Source organism: Mustela putorius, unplaced genomic scaffold (genome assembly GCF_011764305.1).
Source record: "Mustela putorius furo isolate JIRA1106 unplaced genomic scaffold, ASM1176430v1.1 tig00003845_pilon_pilon_pilon, whole genome shotgun sequence".
In the NCBI taxonomy this organism is placed as follows: domain Eukaryota; kingdom Metazoa; phylum Chordata; class Mammalia; order Carnivora; family Mustelidae; genus Mustela; species Mustela putorius.
In genome coordinates, this window is record NW_025421998.1 from 77,585,442 (window position 1) to 77,603,044 (window position 17,603).

The following is a 17,603-nucleotide window of genomic DNA, read 5'->3' on the forward strand; positions in this document are numbered from 1 at the left end:
CAGATGCCATGTGATTGTGGATTATGGAGAAGCAGTGGCAGAAGACCACTGCACAAATCCACGAAGCCTGTGTCCAAGGAGGGAAGAGCCAGTGGTTTTCCCTGGGTGGAGAGAGGCAACCTGAGGCAGATGGATAGCAGCAGCCTTTTGAGGCTGAAGTGGTATAGACTTCGAGATATGTGATCTATAAGGACTCACAGTTGGCTTCAAATGAAAGAGTCATTTCATCCCACACAGTGAGTTGTGACAACCGCTTACCAGAAATGATCAAATCACGGCAACAACATCCAAGTTCAGGAAATAATGAGCTAATCTGAAACCCATGGGAAGTTTTAGACAAGCTAAAGCACAATCTTCTATCTTGAAATTTCTCCAGGACACCTTCTCTTGGAAGTGGGAGTCCCGTAGTCCTGATTTCCTCCATGAAAATGGGCAACACAATTCTGCATTGCATGCCAAAGAAGATAGCACATTTTCCACAGGAAAATGCCAGCTTTTCACTGGGCATACTTGCCGATAACTGGCAATAACAAAGCTTGTGCTGGTGTGTCCGGGTTGCATGGTGAAAACACAGCTTCAAAGTTTTGCAACTGCCACCATATGATTTACATGGTCCCTGAACACAAGTACTCAAAATCTATTTTTCCGTGTGTTCTAGACTGTCTTGTATATTTTATGCCTAAGGACTGAAACTCAAGCTAACAGTCATAGAAGGGAAGAAAAATTTGCCATTTCTAAATCCAGGTGGAGTTAGCTTTCAGATACAAAGGGCGCTCACTCCTTGGTAGACCTTAGCACTGGAGAGAATCAGCGGCTTTTCCCGCCTTGCCCCTGACTCCCTGGTGTCTGATGCTTGGAAAGCCCACCTGCCCCCATTTGCCTGGTGAACTCTGAGTATACTTCAAGTTGAAATCTTCTTTGCAGAGCAGGGTTGATCATGTTCCTTCATGCCAGCCCTGTATCCAGAACAATATTTATTACAGCCGTTAGCACTTTCCACAGCCATCGTGTGTTTACATATCTGCTTTCTCTGCTAGAGCTCCATGAGGGCCGTCTCTGTGGCTGGCTCATGGAGATGCTCAACAAATGTCTGCTAAAGGAATTCGCTTTGGAAAAAACAAACAAACAAACAAACAAACAAGCAAATGAATGTCATAAAGCCTAAATGTCTTTGGAGCACTAAAAACACATGACATAGGAGTCCTGATGATTTGGAAAATCATATTATAACAAATATTTTCCTTGATGATAGGCCATAATATGTAAATAACTGTTTATTGTCTACCATGGGAATTAATTTTAAGTCTTTAGTTAATAAGTAACTTCCCGATATACTGTTATTCAAAAGTAAATTTAAAAAAAATATATATATATATCTCTATATAGACATATATAGAGATATATATATCAGAGTGACCAAGCATGAACTGAAAAGTTACTCTGAGGCTTTTTTCCATCAGAGGGAATAGATTTGACCTGAATCATTCACATTCTTGCTTAGTCCCATTTTGACCAACTGTAAGCATTTTAAAGTGCAGCTGGTTATGTTTAGAGATGCCATCTGCGGCCATGAAGAAAGAGTCTTCCCTGATGAAGAGTTAATTGGTCTGGAAATGTTTCATAAACACAATCTTCATTTCTTACTGTGGTGTGTTTTGCTTTATTTTGTTTCATTTTTCAGTCTATGAAGCATGGGTTTAAACTTAGACCCAGGATTCAAACTCTAGCTACTCAACTTATTAGCTTGTTTGACTTCAGGAAAGCTTCCCTAAGCTCTACAAATCTTGATGTCCTCATCTACCGAGTGAATGTTCAAACAGTTGTAAAGATTCGGGGCACTCGTGCTTGGAAGTACCGACCCCAGTCCTTGACATAACGCAGGTCCTCTCCAAAGCCCATTTCTCGTTCTCCTTGTCAGCTCACCAGAAGGTTGGTGTCCCCTCAGGAGTTAGTCCATAAATACAGTAGGTGCTCCTTACTTCTGCTTCAGCCTATAGACTGTCCTCCCACAATTGTAACAATTTTTGAGAGCAAAATGATTGTAGATTACAATTTCTGCCATGGGATATCCATGGGTGCCAATAACACATGACTATGCAGAGCTTTTACTGTGTGATAGGACACTTCAACCAAATGGTTGAAAGCATTTTAATGATTAGAACCTTCTTCTACCATTAATGTATATTTACCCTTCAAGAATACCCTACAATAAGACTATCAAATTGTATTAGACTGTATTTCAAGTTATAAAATTAATTCTACAATTACAGAAAGTTCCCAAATGCCCTTCATCTAGCATCTCCTAATACTAACATTTCACATGACCATGGCACTTTATCAATACTCTCAACCCTAAGAAATTAATATTGGTACAATATACTTGCTTAACCAAACACCTTGTATGGGTTTCACTAGTTTTTCCAGTAATTTTCTTTTTCTGTTCCAGGACCCCAGATTGCTTTTAGTTATCATGTGCCTTAGTCTCCTCAAATCTGTGACAATTCCACAGTCTTTCCTTGTTTCTCAGGACTATGACTCTTTTGGAGAACACAGGTCAGTTATTTGGAAGAATGCCTCTCAATTTGGATCATATGTTTTCTCTGATTAGATGAACTTACACATTTGTGGCAAAAATTCTGCAGAAGGAATGTGTTTCTCTCGTTCACTTAATGAGGGTAGTGTTGGCTGGGTTTCTGCACTGTGGAGTTACATTTTTCTCTGTGTTATATCTTAGGAGGGGTGACCTTGAGACTGCTCCTAGAGTATTTTTAAAAGTCTAATTAACATGTCTAAACATATAAAACCACACAGGGAGGGCCATCCTGCCATAGCACAATCCATTTCATAGCGTCTAATATTTGCATTGTTAGGATGCGTTTAAACTAAAAATTAGTATTAACTTTACATCTTACAATGCCACAGTAGCTTGGATGTTGGGCTTTGAATGCATCAACATGTCCTTCTAAACAGAATGTAGCCACATTCAGCATTCTTTGAGCTTAACTGTGGATGTGCAGGAAGCTGATTAGTGGGTGATCCTTAAGAATACCATTAGGGCTCAGTAATTACTATTAAAGCCTCAAAAGTAGTAGAATTTACAACTTAAGACATTTAAGGAGCGAATTCTTTTGTAGTGTAGCACAGTTCCCTTTAAGTTTGAAAATTCTCCAGTTCAAAGCATCACTGTGTGTGGGTCCCTGGTGTGTATGTGTAGGCGTGTGTGGCTGTGGTGTGTTTGTGTAGCAGTCTCCAAGATGCATGTAGGCAGGAAACACCCACGAGGTGACCCAAACTAATGTAATTGCACGTTGGATGAAAATAGGCAACTCTCTTTGGTCCACTGAGAAGATTCCCTACCAAAGCTAAATTCTGAAGGATCACAACCTCGTACGGTCTGTTAGTGGACTCTTGACCCGTGGCACAGTCCATGCTGAAATCTATCCGTTCTATTCCCTATGAGGGATCAATATTTCCTGGGAAGATCTGCTTGCTACGTAATATGTGTGCAAATGTTTGTTCTGTTTGGTGTCACCACTGCTGATAAGTAAACATCAGTTAAAAGTTGTCTTTGCAAATATCTCTGTGGCCTGTTGACTCCTTCTGCTCGCTCCTTTTCCCACTTCAGTCTACAGATAATAGGTTTGCTCCTTTAAGAATATGAAATAACCTTTTCTAGTTGTTGTTGATGTTGTTGTTCTGTCACTTCCCAAACTGATCCAGATGCTTCGGAGCCTGAGAGACCCTACGGTCATGACTCAGTTCCAATTCCACACTCCTTTGTTCACAAATCAAAAAGAACTGAACTGAGGGTTTGGGTGGGGAGGGGGGTGTGGGGGTTTGGAAGAGTCTGGTGGTGGGTATTAAGGAGGGCACATGTTGCATGGAACACTGGGTGTGGTGTGCAAACAATGAATTTTGGAATACCGAAAAAAAAATAAAATCTAAAAAAAAAAAAGAAGAACTGAACTTTTTCACATACCCAACCTATAAATTCATGCTTTCTTTTCATTTGCATTCACATCTACCCTCTGGATTCCATCTGGACCCAAAACCAAAAGTGCTGAAAGACCACAACAAAGGCTGCTTTCCTTGGAGTTCCCAGCTCACCGGAAGTGGGAAGCCTCAGTCCCTTCAGAGGCTCCAGCTCGCTAGATTTCCAGACCCAAGTCCACAAACCCAGACATTCACATGCACTTCTAAACTGAGAATACAGGATGCCTTTCAGAATGGACTCCAGCAAGCAGGATCATGCTGGCCCCATCCTAGTTAATTTAGAGGCCATCTAGGTTTAAAAAAAAAAAGAAGAAGAAGAGAGAAAATTGCATATTAGTTCAGGGATTTGGAATGCATGAGAAATATATAGAAGTATTCCAAATATTGATGTCATATTAATAAATTTAATTGAGTGGAACTAATTCATCTGTTTATAATTTGTTTCAATTTCCCCTTTTCCTGAGTTCACTGGGGACCAGCTTAATATTCTCAGGTAGTGTAACATACAGCCACTTTTCAGCTGATGTTTAAGGAAAGAAACACACAATTGTGTTATCGTTTTGATGGCTCATTTCTACATGGGTCCTAATGTGTTCCGCATAAGACTATGAACACCAAACACAAATAGCCAATCAAGCCGCATTTATAATTCTGCTGCCTGACACCAAGTTCCACTATTCCTTAAAAAACATTAAAATTAAAAACTTATTGATAAACTCTCACTAAAACAGGAACATCAACTTCTAAAGCAATGTTCTTAGAGATCCCTTCCACACAAAGTAGAATAATCTGGCTAGTTACTCATTTTCATTAAAATGTAAAGAGAGACTATTGTATAGGTGAAGCTTATTCACTGCAAATGTTTATTGGAGCAATGTGAAATAAAAGTTAAAATGTCTCCTCCTCCTCAGCAAAAATATTTACTTTTGTACTATTTCTTAAAAGGGCATCTACTTAGTGAAAATTTTTTGAAGTTTTATAAAAGGGAATTCTCTGTTAACGATTTTTAAACAGAACAACACTGAAGAAGATAATTAATTATCACCATTCTAATATTTGTGTCATTAGAATGAGCCAAGGATGAAAATCATGATTCCAAAATAATTTTACTGATTCCTACCCACTTCCTATCTCCGTCCTCAAATACCACCCACTCTGACCTTGAGGGGCCATGTTTGCGCTCAGCTCCAGAATGTTTCAGGTGCTCATCCATCTACCTGGAATATTTACTCAGTTCCCTTTTAATTGTGCTTCCACTGATAAACTACAAACGCGGGGAACAGAAGACACTATTAAGTGACTGTGCAGGTCCATACTCCTTCACAGCCCTTAGAAGGAACCAAATGGGCCAACATCTTGATTTTGGACTTGTGGCCTCCAGAATGTGAGACAATACATTTCTGTCATTCTTAGCTATGCAGTTGGTGGTAATGTATTATGGCAGTCACGGAAAACAAATATACCTTTAAAGGAGGTAACAGTGTTTTTCTGACTTTCTTTTCATTTACTTTTCCATTTTAAATATTATTTTTTTTACTTATATATGTATTTTTAAAAATATAATAATGATCCATACCAATGGCGTGATCTTTAAAAACAGAAGTTTAGTTTGTTTTTGCTTCCTCATGTCTGGTCGCCCATTCTTTTTTTTTTTTTTTTCCAGAGTTTATTTATTTATTTGACAGACCGAGATCACAAGTAGGCAGAGAGGCAGGCAGAGAGAAAGATGGGGAAGCAGGCTTTTCCAGCCTGCTGTGGTGTTCAATCCTGGGATCGTGACCTGAGCCAAAGGCAGAGACTTTAAGCCAGTGAGCCACCCAGGCACCCCTGGCCTACCATTCTTAATCTTCTAATAGAGCCACTGTTCAGGGTTTCTTGGTCATCGTTACAGTAATTATGTAGGCACAGTCAAACAGATGTAATATCTAACATTTTATTTTTCTTAAATGAGATCCTGGTCTACATAATCTCCTGCGACTTGCTTTATTGCTCTTAATAATGTAGCTTATATATCTCTCCATATCTTCACTCTGCATCCTTCTTTTCTAAGAATTATAACATATTCCATTAAGTGGGTGTTATTTAATCAGTTCCTATTGATGAACGCTTGGAATGTGTCAAGTTTTCTGTTGTTATACAAATAACTCCAGTAAATTTCCTTGCAGACTTTATGAAGTATATCTATGGGATGACGTCTTTGGAGTATAATTATATTCACAAGATATTTCCAAAGTGCCTTCCATAAAGGATATAAATCTCCTTTCATATGAATTTATATTCATTACACTCTTTTCTTAATGAAAAAGTTCAGTTTTTTCACTGATTTCAAAGATCAGTGTGGTATGTAAAGAATGATATCAAATGGATTATGCTGTAATTATTTATTGCTAATGTATACCTCAGCTAATTTCCTACGAATGTTCACTGGGTATCTAATAATATGAATCCTATAAGAGCTACTCAATATTTTATGTCTTCCTAACTACAATACAAGGAAAGCAGTTGTTAAATTTAGAGACACTGCGAAGACAAAAAATACTTCATTACTTTTGGAGCAAGACAGTGAAATTAGCTCCTCTGAGAAATTAACTCCTTTTCTTTCTTTTTTAAAATGAAATATAACTGATGTACAGTATCTTATTAGTAGAAGGGATACATCACAGTGATCCAATCTTTTTATACATTACAAATGATCTCCATGACAAGACTGGTTACTGTCACCTTACAAAATTATTGCAATATCATAAGCATGCATTATATCTCCATGACATTTATTGTTTAACTGAAAACTTGTACCTCTGAATCAATCCCCTTCACCATTTTCATCTGTCTCCCAGTAATTTTTTCCTGTTACTGCCTATTTTTGCTTTGTTTCATTTGTTCACTAGTTTTGGCTTTTAGTTTTCATGTGTAAATGAAATCATATGGTATTTGTCTTTCTCTGATGACTTATTTCACTTAACATAATATCCTCTAGGTCCACCTGTGTAGTTGCAAATGGTAAGAGCTCATTCTTTTTTATGGCCAAGTAATATTCCATTATGTATATATCACTTCTTTATCCATTCTTCTGTCAACTTAGGTTTCTTTCATATCTTGGCTGGTGTAAATAATAGCTCCATGAACACAGGGGTGAATATACCTTTTTATCTGTTTTGGATTGCTGTTTTCATTTTCTTTGGACAAATACCCAGAAGTGGAATTGCTGGATTTCGGGTAATTCTATTTCTAATTTTTTGAGGAAACTCAGTGTTTTCCATAATGGCTGCCTCAGTCTACATTGACACCGACGGTGCACAAGGGTTCCCTTTTCTCCACATCCTCACCAAGACTTGTTATTTTTGTCTTTTTGATAATAGCCAACCTGAGAGGTGTGAGGTGATATTTCATGTTGGTTTTCTTTTGCATTTCATCGATGGTTAGTGATGTCGAGCATCTTTTCATGTGCTTTTGGCCATCTCTATGTCATCTTTGGAAACATGTCCATTCAAGTCCTCTGCCCATTTCTTTAACTGGGTTATATGGGGTTTTTTGACATTAAGTTGTGTGAGCTCTTCATATATTTTGGATATTAGCCCCTTATTGGTTATATGATTTAAAGATATCTTCTCCCATTCAGTAGGTTGCATTTTTGTTTTCTTGATAGTTTTCTTCACTGTGCAAAAGCTTCTTAGTTTGATGTAATCCCTTTTGTTTATTTTAGCTTTTGTTGCCCTTTCCTGAGGAGAGTGGTCTCAAGAAATATTATTAAGGGTCGCCCGGGTGGCTCAGTGGGTTAAAGCCTCTGCTTTCAGCTCGGGTTGTGATCCCAGGGTCCTGGGATCAAGCCCTATATCGGGCTCTCTGCTCAGCAGGGAGCCTGCTTCCTCCTCCTCTCTCTCTGCCTGCCTCTCTGCCTACTTGTGATCTCTGTCTGTCAAATAAATAAATAAATAAATAGATCATTAAAAAAAAAAAAAAAAGAAAGAAAGAAAGAAATATTACTAAGACCCGTATCCGAGAGGATTTTTTTTTTTAACCAATGTTTTCTTCTAAGAGTTTTGTGGTTTCATATTTTATATTCAAGTCTTTAATTCATTTTGAATTTATTAAATATTACTAAGACCAGTACCATAGAGGGTTTTTTTTAACCTATGTTTTCTTCTAAGAGTTTTGTGGTTTCACTTCTTATATTCAAGCCTTTAATTCATTTTGAATTTATTTTAATGTATGGTAGTTCTCCAGTCTTATTCTTTTGCATATAGCTGTCCAGTTTTCCCAGCATCATTTTTTGAAGAGACTTTATTTTCTCCATTGTATATTTTTGCATGGGGCTTAGGGAGGCTCTCTGTTCTATTCTATTGATCTATATGCTTGTTTTTGTTGCCAGTATCATACTGTTTTGATTATGATAGCTTTGCAGTGTAGTTTGAAATCAGGAAGCTCCCGCTTTGTTCTTCTTTCTCAAAATTGCTCTGGGGTCTTTTGTGGTTCCATACAAATTTAGGATCCTTTAGGAACCTCGTTTTTTATACTTTATATAAGAAACTTTTCTTATAGAAAAGTTCAGTCTTGATATGGAAGGGGACTCTGCCTCCCAGGACTGTGCCAGGATTGTCCAGTTTGAGAGTCACTACTGAGTTCCTGGAAATAGCAACAGGCTAGGGACAGAGGAAGAAATGGGTGACTCAGAAGGAGTTGGGTGCCATAGGGAGTGAATGTATATTTTTAAATTGGGCGGGGGGGGGGGCATTTTTCATTATTTAGTAGGAGAGGGAGACAATTATTTGAAGGAATGATTACATGGGTGCAGAAAGTAAGATTTAAAGACACCTACCAGATTAAATAGTCCATGGCTCCAAAAATAGGGCAATATCACATTAAAAATTAGAACGACTATTCCTTACTACTATTCCTTTATGGCAAAACACTGTTTTATAAGAACTAAGTAGGCTTCTAGAAAAACTTGCAACAAGAAATAGTGATCATGAATTCATGCGTAGGGCAGTAGACAAAACCAGGGGCACCTTCATGTTCTTCTGTTAGTCACTGTAGCACTTCATGAAAAGTTGGTCAATTTTTAAAATTAGATCCTAAACAGATATACTTTACACAAGTCTGAACAAGGAAATCCCTGCTAATTATCTTACTGTATTCTAGTGAGAGCTATGGCAATCCAGTCAGGAATTTGTGACATCTCCAGCAAAACGATAGACTTTAAATGTGGAGCTTTCCAAGGTTAATGCCATTTTAAGCAACTCTGCTAAATATCACCTTTTTTGTGTATCTAGACTCTGAGGCTCCAAGAGATGACACTTAAGACCTAAAGAGCTGTCATTCATTTTCTTGAATATACCCAAACCTGAACAAATTATTTTTAAAGATTTTTTAAAAATTTATTTATTTGACAGAGAGATCATAAGTAGGCAGAGAGGCAGGCAGAGAGAGAGGGGGAAGCAGGCTCCCTGCTGAGCAGAGAGCCTGATGTGGGGCTCGATCCCAGGTCACTGGGATCACGACCTGAGCTGAAGGCAGAGGTTTTAATTCACTGAGCCACCCAGGTACCCCTCAAACCTGAACAAATTTCTAATCACCCCAGCGATGAAAGATGAGAGATGCTAATGGGTGTTTTCTTCTAAGATAGTTTAAAATTTGTTATTAGTAGGGAAATCACTTTTAATATCTAAAGCATTACTCAGAAAGATTCATACATCTGAGAAGAACAGGTTTCACAAACTCTTAGAGGAAAAGAGAAGTTTGACTGCATATTCTTATTTCCATAGTGGTTTGACCAAGTATGAATTAGTTTTTCTTCCATAGCAAGAAGTGCAGAGCTAGACAACCTGAAGCTGCATTTCTGCATCAGCACCAATGCCCTGGGCTCTTCCAGATTTCAGCTCAAGTTTTCTCATGGTCACAACATGGCTGCTGCTCCTTCAGGCTCGCATCTACATTCTAAAAGGAATCAAGAAACAGAGTGACCAAAAAAATGCACATCAAGGAGGCAAAGCTTACATCAGGGAAGCAAAACTTTTCTAGAAATCGCAGCCAACTTCCTATTTCACTAACAAATTTTTCTTTCTTTTCTTTCCTCTTTTTTTTTTTTGGATGTCATATGGCTATGTCTGGCCACAAAGAAGACTGAGAAATTGAATTTCTTCTTTTTTTAATCCTGATATATTGCTACCTACAGCAAAGCAAAGGTCCTCCTGTTAGAAAGGAAGGAAGAAGAATGGGTATTGTGTAGGCACCAACATTGTCTGCTGCCATACTTAAGAGATCATCTAATGCGTTTCCCCCTCTCTTCTCTCTAGCCTCCATTATTTTATGTTGAGAAAACGAGATCAGGTGACTTACTCAGCATCATAGACCCAGTTCATGGCAAAGCTGGAACTGAATTCACACATATGACTCAACGCAGTGGGCTCTTTCCAGTGTATGCCAACATTCTCCTATTTCATAACCTGTGCGCTGAGCCCACCCAGCAATACTGATGCCTCTTTTCTTCTCCTTACTCCCCCAACTCTATCTGCCAGTCTCCAGACTCGGGTCTGTATTTAGCCAGATGCTGTGTTTCTTTCAGCCTCAAGAGTAACAGTGTTTGGCTACAGCTGGAAAATGAGTAATGTCCACTTCCTCAGGCTGCCTTGGTTTTCCAAAGTAGCCAGGAGTTTAACTTAAAGGGTTATGATTTATGAACTGCAAACAAAGATTAACTGTGAAGGAGAATTTCAAAAGAAAACACAGAATACAATAGAATCTTCTTTGACCTAAACTACAGAAAGGAGGTAGGGCTAAATTTCTTTAACCTTGAAATCTGCTCTCCCTCTCCTACCTTCAGCTGTGTCTATCCTTTGCAATATCACTTTGATTCATGTCCTATCTTAGAATGTGCTAGAGTCATGGCTGTTCAGTTAGAACCAACGGGTCTGATCTACCAAGAGTCACAGAACAGCAGCCCACGGGAAGTCCATCTGAGGTAGAAAGAACAGCGCACCAGGTAACAGTTCAGACACAGACAGGCCATGGTTCCACAGAGCAGGCGTGGTCACCCAGTGTGACTCCCAGGCTGCTTTCCTGTGCTCTTTGCATTATGTTTATGCTATTATCATGGGCTCACATGTGGGATCCCTGGTATTCAGAAAGTGCAAACAGTGGACATTGGAGAAGATTGTCATGCTCTATTTCCAACCATTTGTTTCAGAAACTTTGAAGTCGGATCAGAACAAGATTCTGTATTATTACAGTAATTTTTTTCTAAGCTGCAGCTAAGAAGATCCAGTTAGAACAAATGAGATGTAGGTTTCAGCACAAGATTAAGAAGGCCCTTCTGACGATGAGCTGGACAATGCCACTTGAGGTTGGGGACTTGGTGTTTTCAGCAAGAACTTTGCATTTGCTAGGTATTAACACTTGTCCATTTTGAAGCTATATTCAAAACTGCCTAGGACCACATTATGAATTAATTGTTCTTCCTCTGAGTAGGAGTCTGTAGTAGATAAGCATGGAGGTACCATCTCAAGAGAGGTCCCATGATTTGACCTTTATAATGTAGATTGTCAACACATGAGTTCTTTAAAAAATGACCTTTTTTCCCCTTTTCTTTTTTTTTTTTTTTTTTTAACTTGGGATGTCAGATAAATCCTTTTCTGGCCTTATCTTGTGGGCTTTGACCAGCAATTTCTTATTCTTACAACTCTCATTCCCTGATTTTTCTCATTACTCCATTCAGATATTGTTACTTCAGAAAAGCTCCTGTGACTAACCTACCCAAAACAGCCTCCACCCACTCATTGGTAACTGAGGTGGGTCCCCCACGGGACCTGCCCTCAGCACATGTAACAGCACATTTTTCTCATCGACTGGTACAAGTCAGTCACATGTGGGGCTTCAACAGGGAATAGCTAGGACTCTGTCATCTGAGGTCTGGACTCTGATACCCTCCTGGCAAATATTAGGATATGCCCTTGTACACACACGCACACATACACACATGCCAGAGAGACCCCAAACAAGCAACAGTTTTCCAAAGGCTTATCCAAATCCGAGTTTTAGAAATGTTTCAACATTATTTGCATGTGTGAATGAATCTATCATCATCATCTGTCTGTATCTATATATGTCAATTTATGTATGCTAAAAGGTATCTTTTTATTCATACACTGAGCACAGCTAAAGTGCTTGACTGTATGTGATTTGGTGTCATGTTCATGGTGTGTTTCATATGACATATGTTGTTCTGTTACAAAGCATTTTAGGTTTGGGTTTTTTTGTTTCTTTATCATGGGTCTTGGAAACCTCTCCATGTTAGATCTATCTTTAGACATTACATGAGGGCTTCTCTAGAGTAGACTCTGACAAGTCTGTCTTCAGGGCTATGGAGTCTGTGAGTTTTTTATTTTAATATAAACTCCCCTCCAAAAGTAGCTGGGCCCATTTGCAATCCCATCACTAGTGTATAATGCTATTTCTCATTGCCCTTCCTCATGTTTGATAGAAACATTTTTTGCAATCTCGCCGATGCTTAATGTCATTTTTTCTAGTCCTAAAAAAGGTCCAGGCTGTACCAAAAATAAATGTGTAGATAGCTATCTCACACACACACATACACACACACACTCATTGATGTTTATTCAGACTAAAACTCCTCACATTATTAACTTTGTGTTATTTTAATTTCTCTTTTATAATGAACACCTTAATTCAAATCACAATACTGATCTCTCATCCGTATTCTAAACCCCAGCTTCAGTTGTGAATTTAAAAATGGAAATATGTATTCTGAATCAAGATTTCTTGAAGTCTGTACATCATCCCTATTCCCTTTGGTTCCTTAATATCCTGGATCTTCTCCTACGAGGTGCGGACATCTGAGTCGGGTATGAGGAGGTGAGAGAGGGTGAGGGAAGGTGACTAGAAACTGCTCACTGGAGACAGAGTTACCGAGCAAAGAAGAGGTCAAGCCAATTATTTCTCTCTATTAATTTGAATTTATGATATGAAGTGGGAAACAATTACATCTAATCTTTTATGCATTCAATAAATATTTGCCTACTCTCTGGGAAGGACTGGGTATACGTGTGCGTGGAATAATTATTTGCTCTCATGGCATGTTCAGTCTAGGGGACAAGACACAAATTCCAAATTATCACGAAATGGTGAGAGGTATGAAGGAAAGAAGCAGGGATGACACGGACGAGAGTGGGGATACAGAATCGTGCCAGAGTTTCAAGAAGGCCTTGCTGAGACCTCAGACACAAAAGGATGCTCTCCAGGGCAAATTAAAAGGAAAGCATTCCCAGCAGAGACAATAGCCATTTTTACCCACCCTAAAGTGTGATAGACGGAGGAGAGCGGGGAGATGGTGGAATGAGGCGAGGTCGGATGGAGGGACACAGGTCAGGCCCAGGAGTCCACACCTGGTAAGAAGAAGCTAGAAGATCACTCGGTAGTGTGCACCTGTTGAATTGTCGTGTTTTACAGTTGAAACTTGTATAATGTTACGTACCGATTTTACCTCCATAAAAAGAGAGCACAGATGTGCATGAGAGAGAGAGAGAGAGAGAGGAGAGGGGAAGAGGGAGGGATGGGGGGGCAGGGAGGAAGGGGGAGGAAGGAAAAGTGAGAGTGCTCTGACCTGCTTGAGTAGAGGAAAAAGGAAGAGAGATTTCAGAGAGCTAAACGGCTGTTCTCCACTGCGCCTCTCAGACTAGAGAAAACATCGCTTAGTACTGAACATGCGTCTATCATGATATTCACTGCAGTGAGATGGTACCTACTTTTCTAAACATCTGAGCATGTTTTGAATAAAATATATGTATTTGGTGGCGCCTGGGTGGCTCAGTGGGTTAAGCCGCTGCCTTCGGCTCAGGTCATGATCTCAGAGTCTCTGCTCAGTGGGGAGCCTGCTTCCTCCTCTCTGCCTGCCTCTCTGCCTGCTTGTGATCTCTCTCTGTCAAATAAATAAATAAAATCTTTAAAAAAAATATATATATATATATATGTATTTAATTCCATGTCTGTAGTAAATGTGCTTTGAAGTGAAATTCATCTGTTAACATTCTCCTCAAATATTTCCCATTTTTTTTTCACATTGATGGTTTTTTTCACTTGGTATATTATCTTACAGTCTGTTTTTAATGAGTCAACAACACACAGGTATATTTTTTAAGGTAAAACTTGCATCCATTTCTTTAAAACATGGCAGAGCAATAATAATACCAGTGGCAGTATTAATGCAGTAATGAATATCAATGCCAAAATAAAGGCTAAATTGTCATTAGAATTTATATTCATCGCTCAAGGCAGGTAGTTACTTCTAGCACAAACAACTGTTGATAAGTCAAAACCACGAGAAGGGTAAAAGTTATTTGCATAAGTTATTTGGCACAGAAAATAATCTTGTTTTTTTAGATTTTATTACTATAGGTCAGGTTCATTACAGCTAATTTCTACTATTTTAATGCAGGATTGTGGTTTGCTGATTCACCCAGAGGAAACCTGTGGGTTACAGCCTATTTCCTCTGACTACATTGAAGCCATTTCACAGCCGGAACTAAAGATCTGCCCATCGGGGGACACAACAGGTGACTATTACTCTGGATATCACTTCTCCTCAAAAATCTTCTAATACAGAAACGTATCTACTTAAACTATCCTTATGCAAAGAAAAATTAAGGTGCTGCATGACTTTTTCATTGATGTGAATGGTAACACATCTAATTAATCTAGAATGCATTGCTTTAGTATGTGAACTATTTTGATGCACCAAAATCTTTTTTTCTTCACCCTCTGCTCTTTGCCTGGTTTATCCATATTCATCTACAGATATCGACCAGAAAGCCTTTCTTGAGCCCCTGCTTTATTTCTTTATTTCTATTTCCATAGCATCCTGTGCCTTTCTTCCATGACCATTGCCACAATCATTTAAATGTTAAGTATGTAAATAATTCTTCGAGGTCAGTTTTCCCAGATTGCCAGCTGTCTGAGGACAAGGAGTCTGACTTGTTCACACTCTGTCAATTCACTTAGCACTATAATTTCTACAGAGACGGGACAAAGTAAATATCTGCTGGCTATTTGGGGAACCAAAGAACTGCTTAAAGGAACAAGTGTAGGTTTAAATCATTTATTAAGAAAAAATCATTGAGAATGATCACTAATGTCTCCCATCTACTGAGCATGAATTAACAGAGGCAGGAAAGTCATTATGTCAAATCAAAATTGCAGTGTTGAACCCTGCCTAATCCTAATGAGACACTTTGGTGCCACTGCTCACATTCCCTGTTCCTCTCCTTCCCCAGTGTTCTTCTTTCGGTGGAGACTCCTGGGGTTCAGCTAAAGCTGGGACTAAAATTACCTCCAAAGAGATAAGGGGAGCAGGGGGCATCTTCTCTGAGATTCCTGGTTGTCCCTCTGGCCTCGTGACCCCAAGCCTCCCTTCATCTAAAGAGTCTGAGAAAACACTCAGGAACTTTTCTACCCTTGCCATGAACTTCACACCACAACTGGAATGGGAAATGAGTTTCACAAATGGGCAGTACAAATTGCAATTTGCCATGCACAGTTAACAAACGTGGGCATAGCCCCTGTTCTTGAACATGTGTTCTGAATAATGAATTACAGCCGGCGCACAGGGAGGGATTTACCCATCATGGCGCGTCAGGTGGTATAGTTTACGATTCGCAGCTAAATGAGATATAGGCTCTTACATACAAAGGAGACACCAATGTGTCTAGTTAAGGATGTTTTTTATCAGATGACATTTTATGAGAATCATAAAACAACTTAATTCCATTCGTCCTGCTGAACCAAGTCAAAAGTTCTCCACCAAAAGTCAAAGAGACAGTACTGAGTTTCCTCAAGAAGTGGCACCTTTTCCTGTTTATTTATTTTTTTTTAAAGATTTTATTTATTTATTTGACAGAGAGAGACCACGAGTAGGCAGAGAGGCAGGCAGAGAGAGAGAGAGAGGAGGAAGCAGGCTCCTGCTGAGCAGAGAGCCCGACGCGGGACTCGATCCCAGGACCCCGAGATCATGACCTGAGCCGAAGGCAGCGGCTTAACCCACTAAGCCACCCAGGCGCCCCCTTTTCCTGTTTATTAAATTTGCTGTAACTTATGTGCCAGGCCCCGTCACAAAGCTGCCTCTGTGCCTGGTTCTTTTTTCTTTTTTTTAAAAGATTTCTAAATTTATTTATTTGACAGACAGAGATCACAAGCAGGCAGAGAGGCAGGCAGAGAGAGAGAGAGGAGGACGCAGGCGCCCCACTGAGCAGAGAGCCCGATGCAGGGCTTGATCCCAGGACCCCAGGATCACAACCTGAGCCAAAGGCAGAGGCTTTAACCCACTGAGCCACCCAGGTGCCCTCTGTGCCTGGTTCTTAACAGGAGAGACTGCCTTCCAGCAGGCAACTTCTGGTACCTTGAATAGCTAAGCTTCTTCACAGAAGACCCCAAAATTGACTCCTCAGGCAAGTCCATGTCCTTCGCCTGACAGTACTGGGCCTCTAAATCTGGCCCTCCTTGTCCCCCAGGTCCTCCCATTCTCTTGGTTTCACTTCATGCCCGCAGGACACCTGCATGATTCCACACTCTGGTCCGTGCTGTCCCCTGGGGCTCAAAGTCTTCTTCCCATCCAGCCTCGTTCTCCTGCTGCTGTATTTGCCTCTCTAGGAAGCCTCTCCTCACCACCCCACCCCCAGACTGGCTTCCCTGCTGTGCTCGCAGAACACGGTAGGCACATGCCCCCCTGAGCACGTACTTCATTATGTTTCTGTCTCTTTCACTAACCAGCAGTCTTCAGAGTGGAATGATCCACAGGAGCAAGGGGAGGGAATGGCATGGGACAGTCCACGGGTTGAAACCAGCAAAGATGAAAATATACGCGCATTTATTTATTTCTAATCGTCCTTATTTTTGTTTTATAATGAACTTAATACATAGATACAGGAGTATAGGTACACACATTACAGTGCGTGTGTATTAATATAGTCAAAGGTGCATTACTGATGACTGCCCTCGATTGCATGTTTCTCCAGAGCAAACAAGGCCCCTTTTCCATCTTTCAATGTCTAAGGTATGATTTAAAAATGGTTGCTGAACTAAAACCAAGACCCAAGTCCTCCTCCTTTCCGTGGAACACTGTGAGCAGTCAGGGTACGATCAGTCCGGGCTCACTGCCCCAACCATACAGTCCTAAAGACCCAAAGATTCAAAACGAATGAGTGAGACCAGGGACAGCAGTTTGCAAGAATGGATTTCTTTTGCAGGCAGAGATTTCCTTCCTGGACAGTAGGACTCCGTCCTGCTGAAAGCAGTTGTCATGGTAGACAGCAGTAGAAGGAAGTTGACTCAGGCCCTCCGGCTTTAGCTTGATGGCCATAGATTAGTTCCAAAATCTTATTTTCACAGCACATTATAGTTACTTAGCAAGCCGGATCCATTTTTTCACCTTGCCAATGAAATGATGCTCTACATGTCTTTTCAATAACACTAGCTAATACAATTTTGAGTGCCGGGTTTGTTTGTTTGTTTTAATCTTTAAGTTGATGTTTAGCCTTTAAAAAATAATTTAACTATAAGACACAACCAAGAGTAAAATCTTTTGCTTAAGAAAGAAAAAAACAATT

General features: G+C 39.8%; 1 protein-coding gene across 4 annotated transcripts in view; it reads left to right on the top strand.

Annotated features, from left to right (window-relative positions):
* Window positions 1–17,603, top strand: part of CPED1 (cadherin like and PC-esterase domain containing 1) — a 265,626-nt gene that overhangs the window by 210,368 nt on the left and 37,655 nt on the right. For all 4 annotated transcript variants that reach the window (XM_045062916.1, XM_045062917.1, XM_045062918.1 and 1 more), the window contains one exon: window positions 14,441–14,558. In XM_045062916.1, the coding sequence (XP_044918851.1) occupies window positions 14,441–14,558 (118 nt within the window). The remainder of the gene's footprint in view (window positions 1–14,440; window positions 14,559–17,603) is intronic.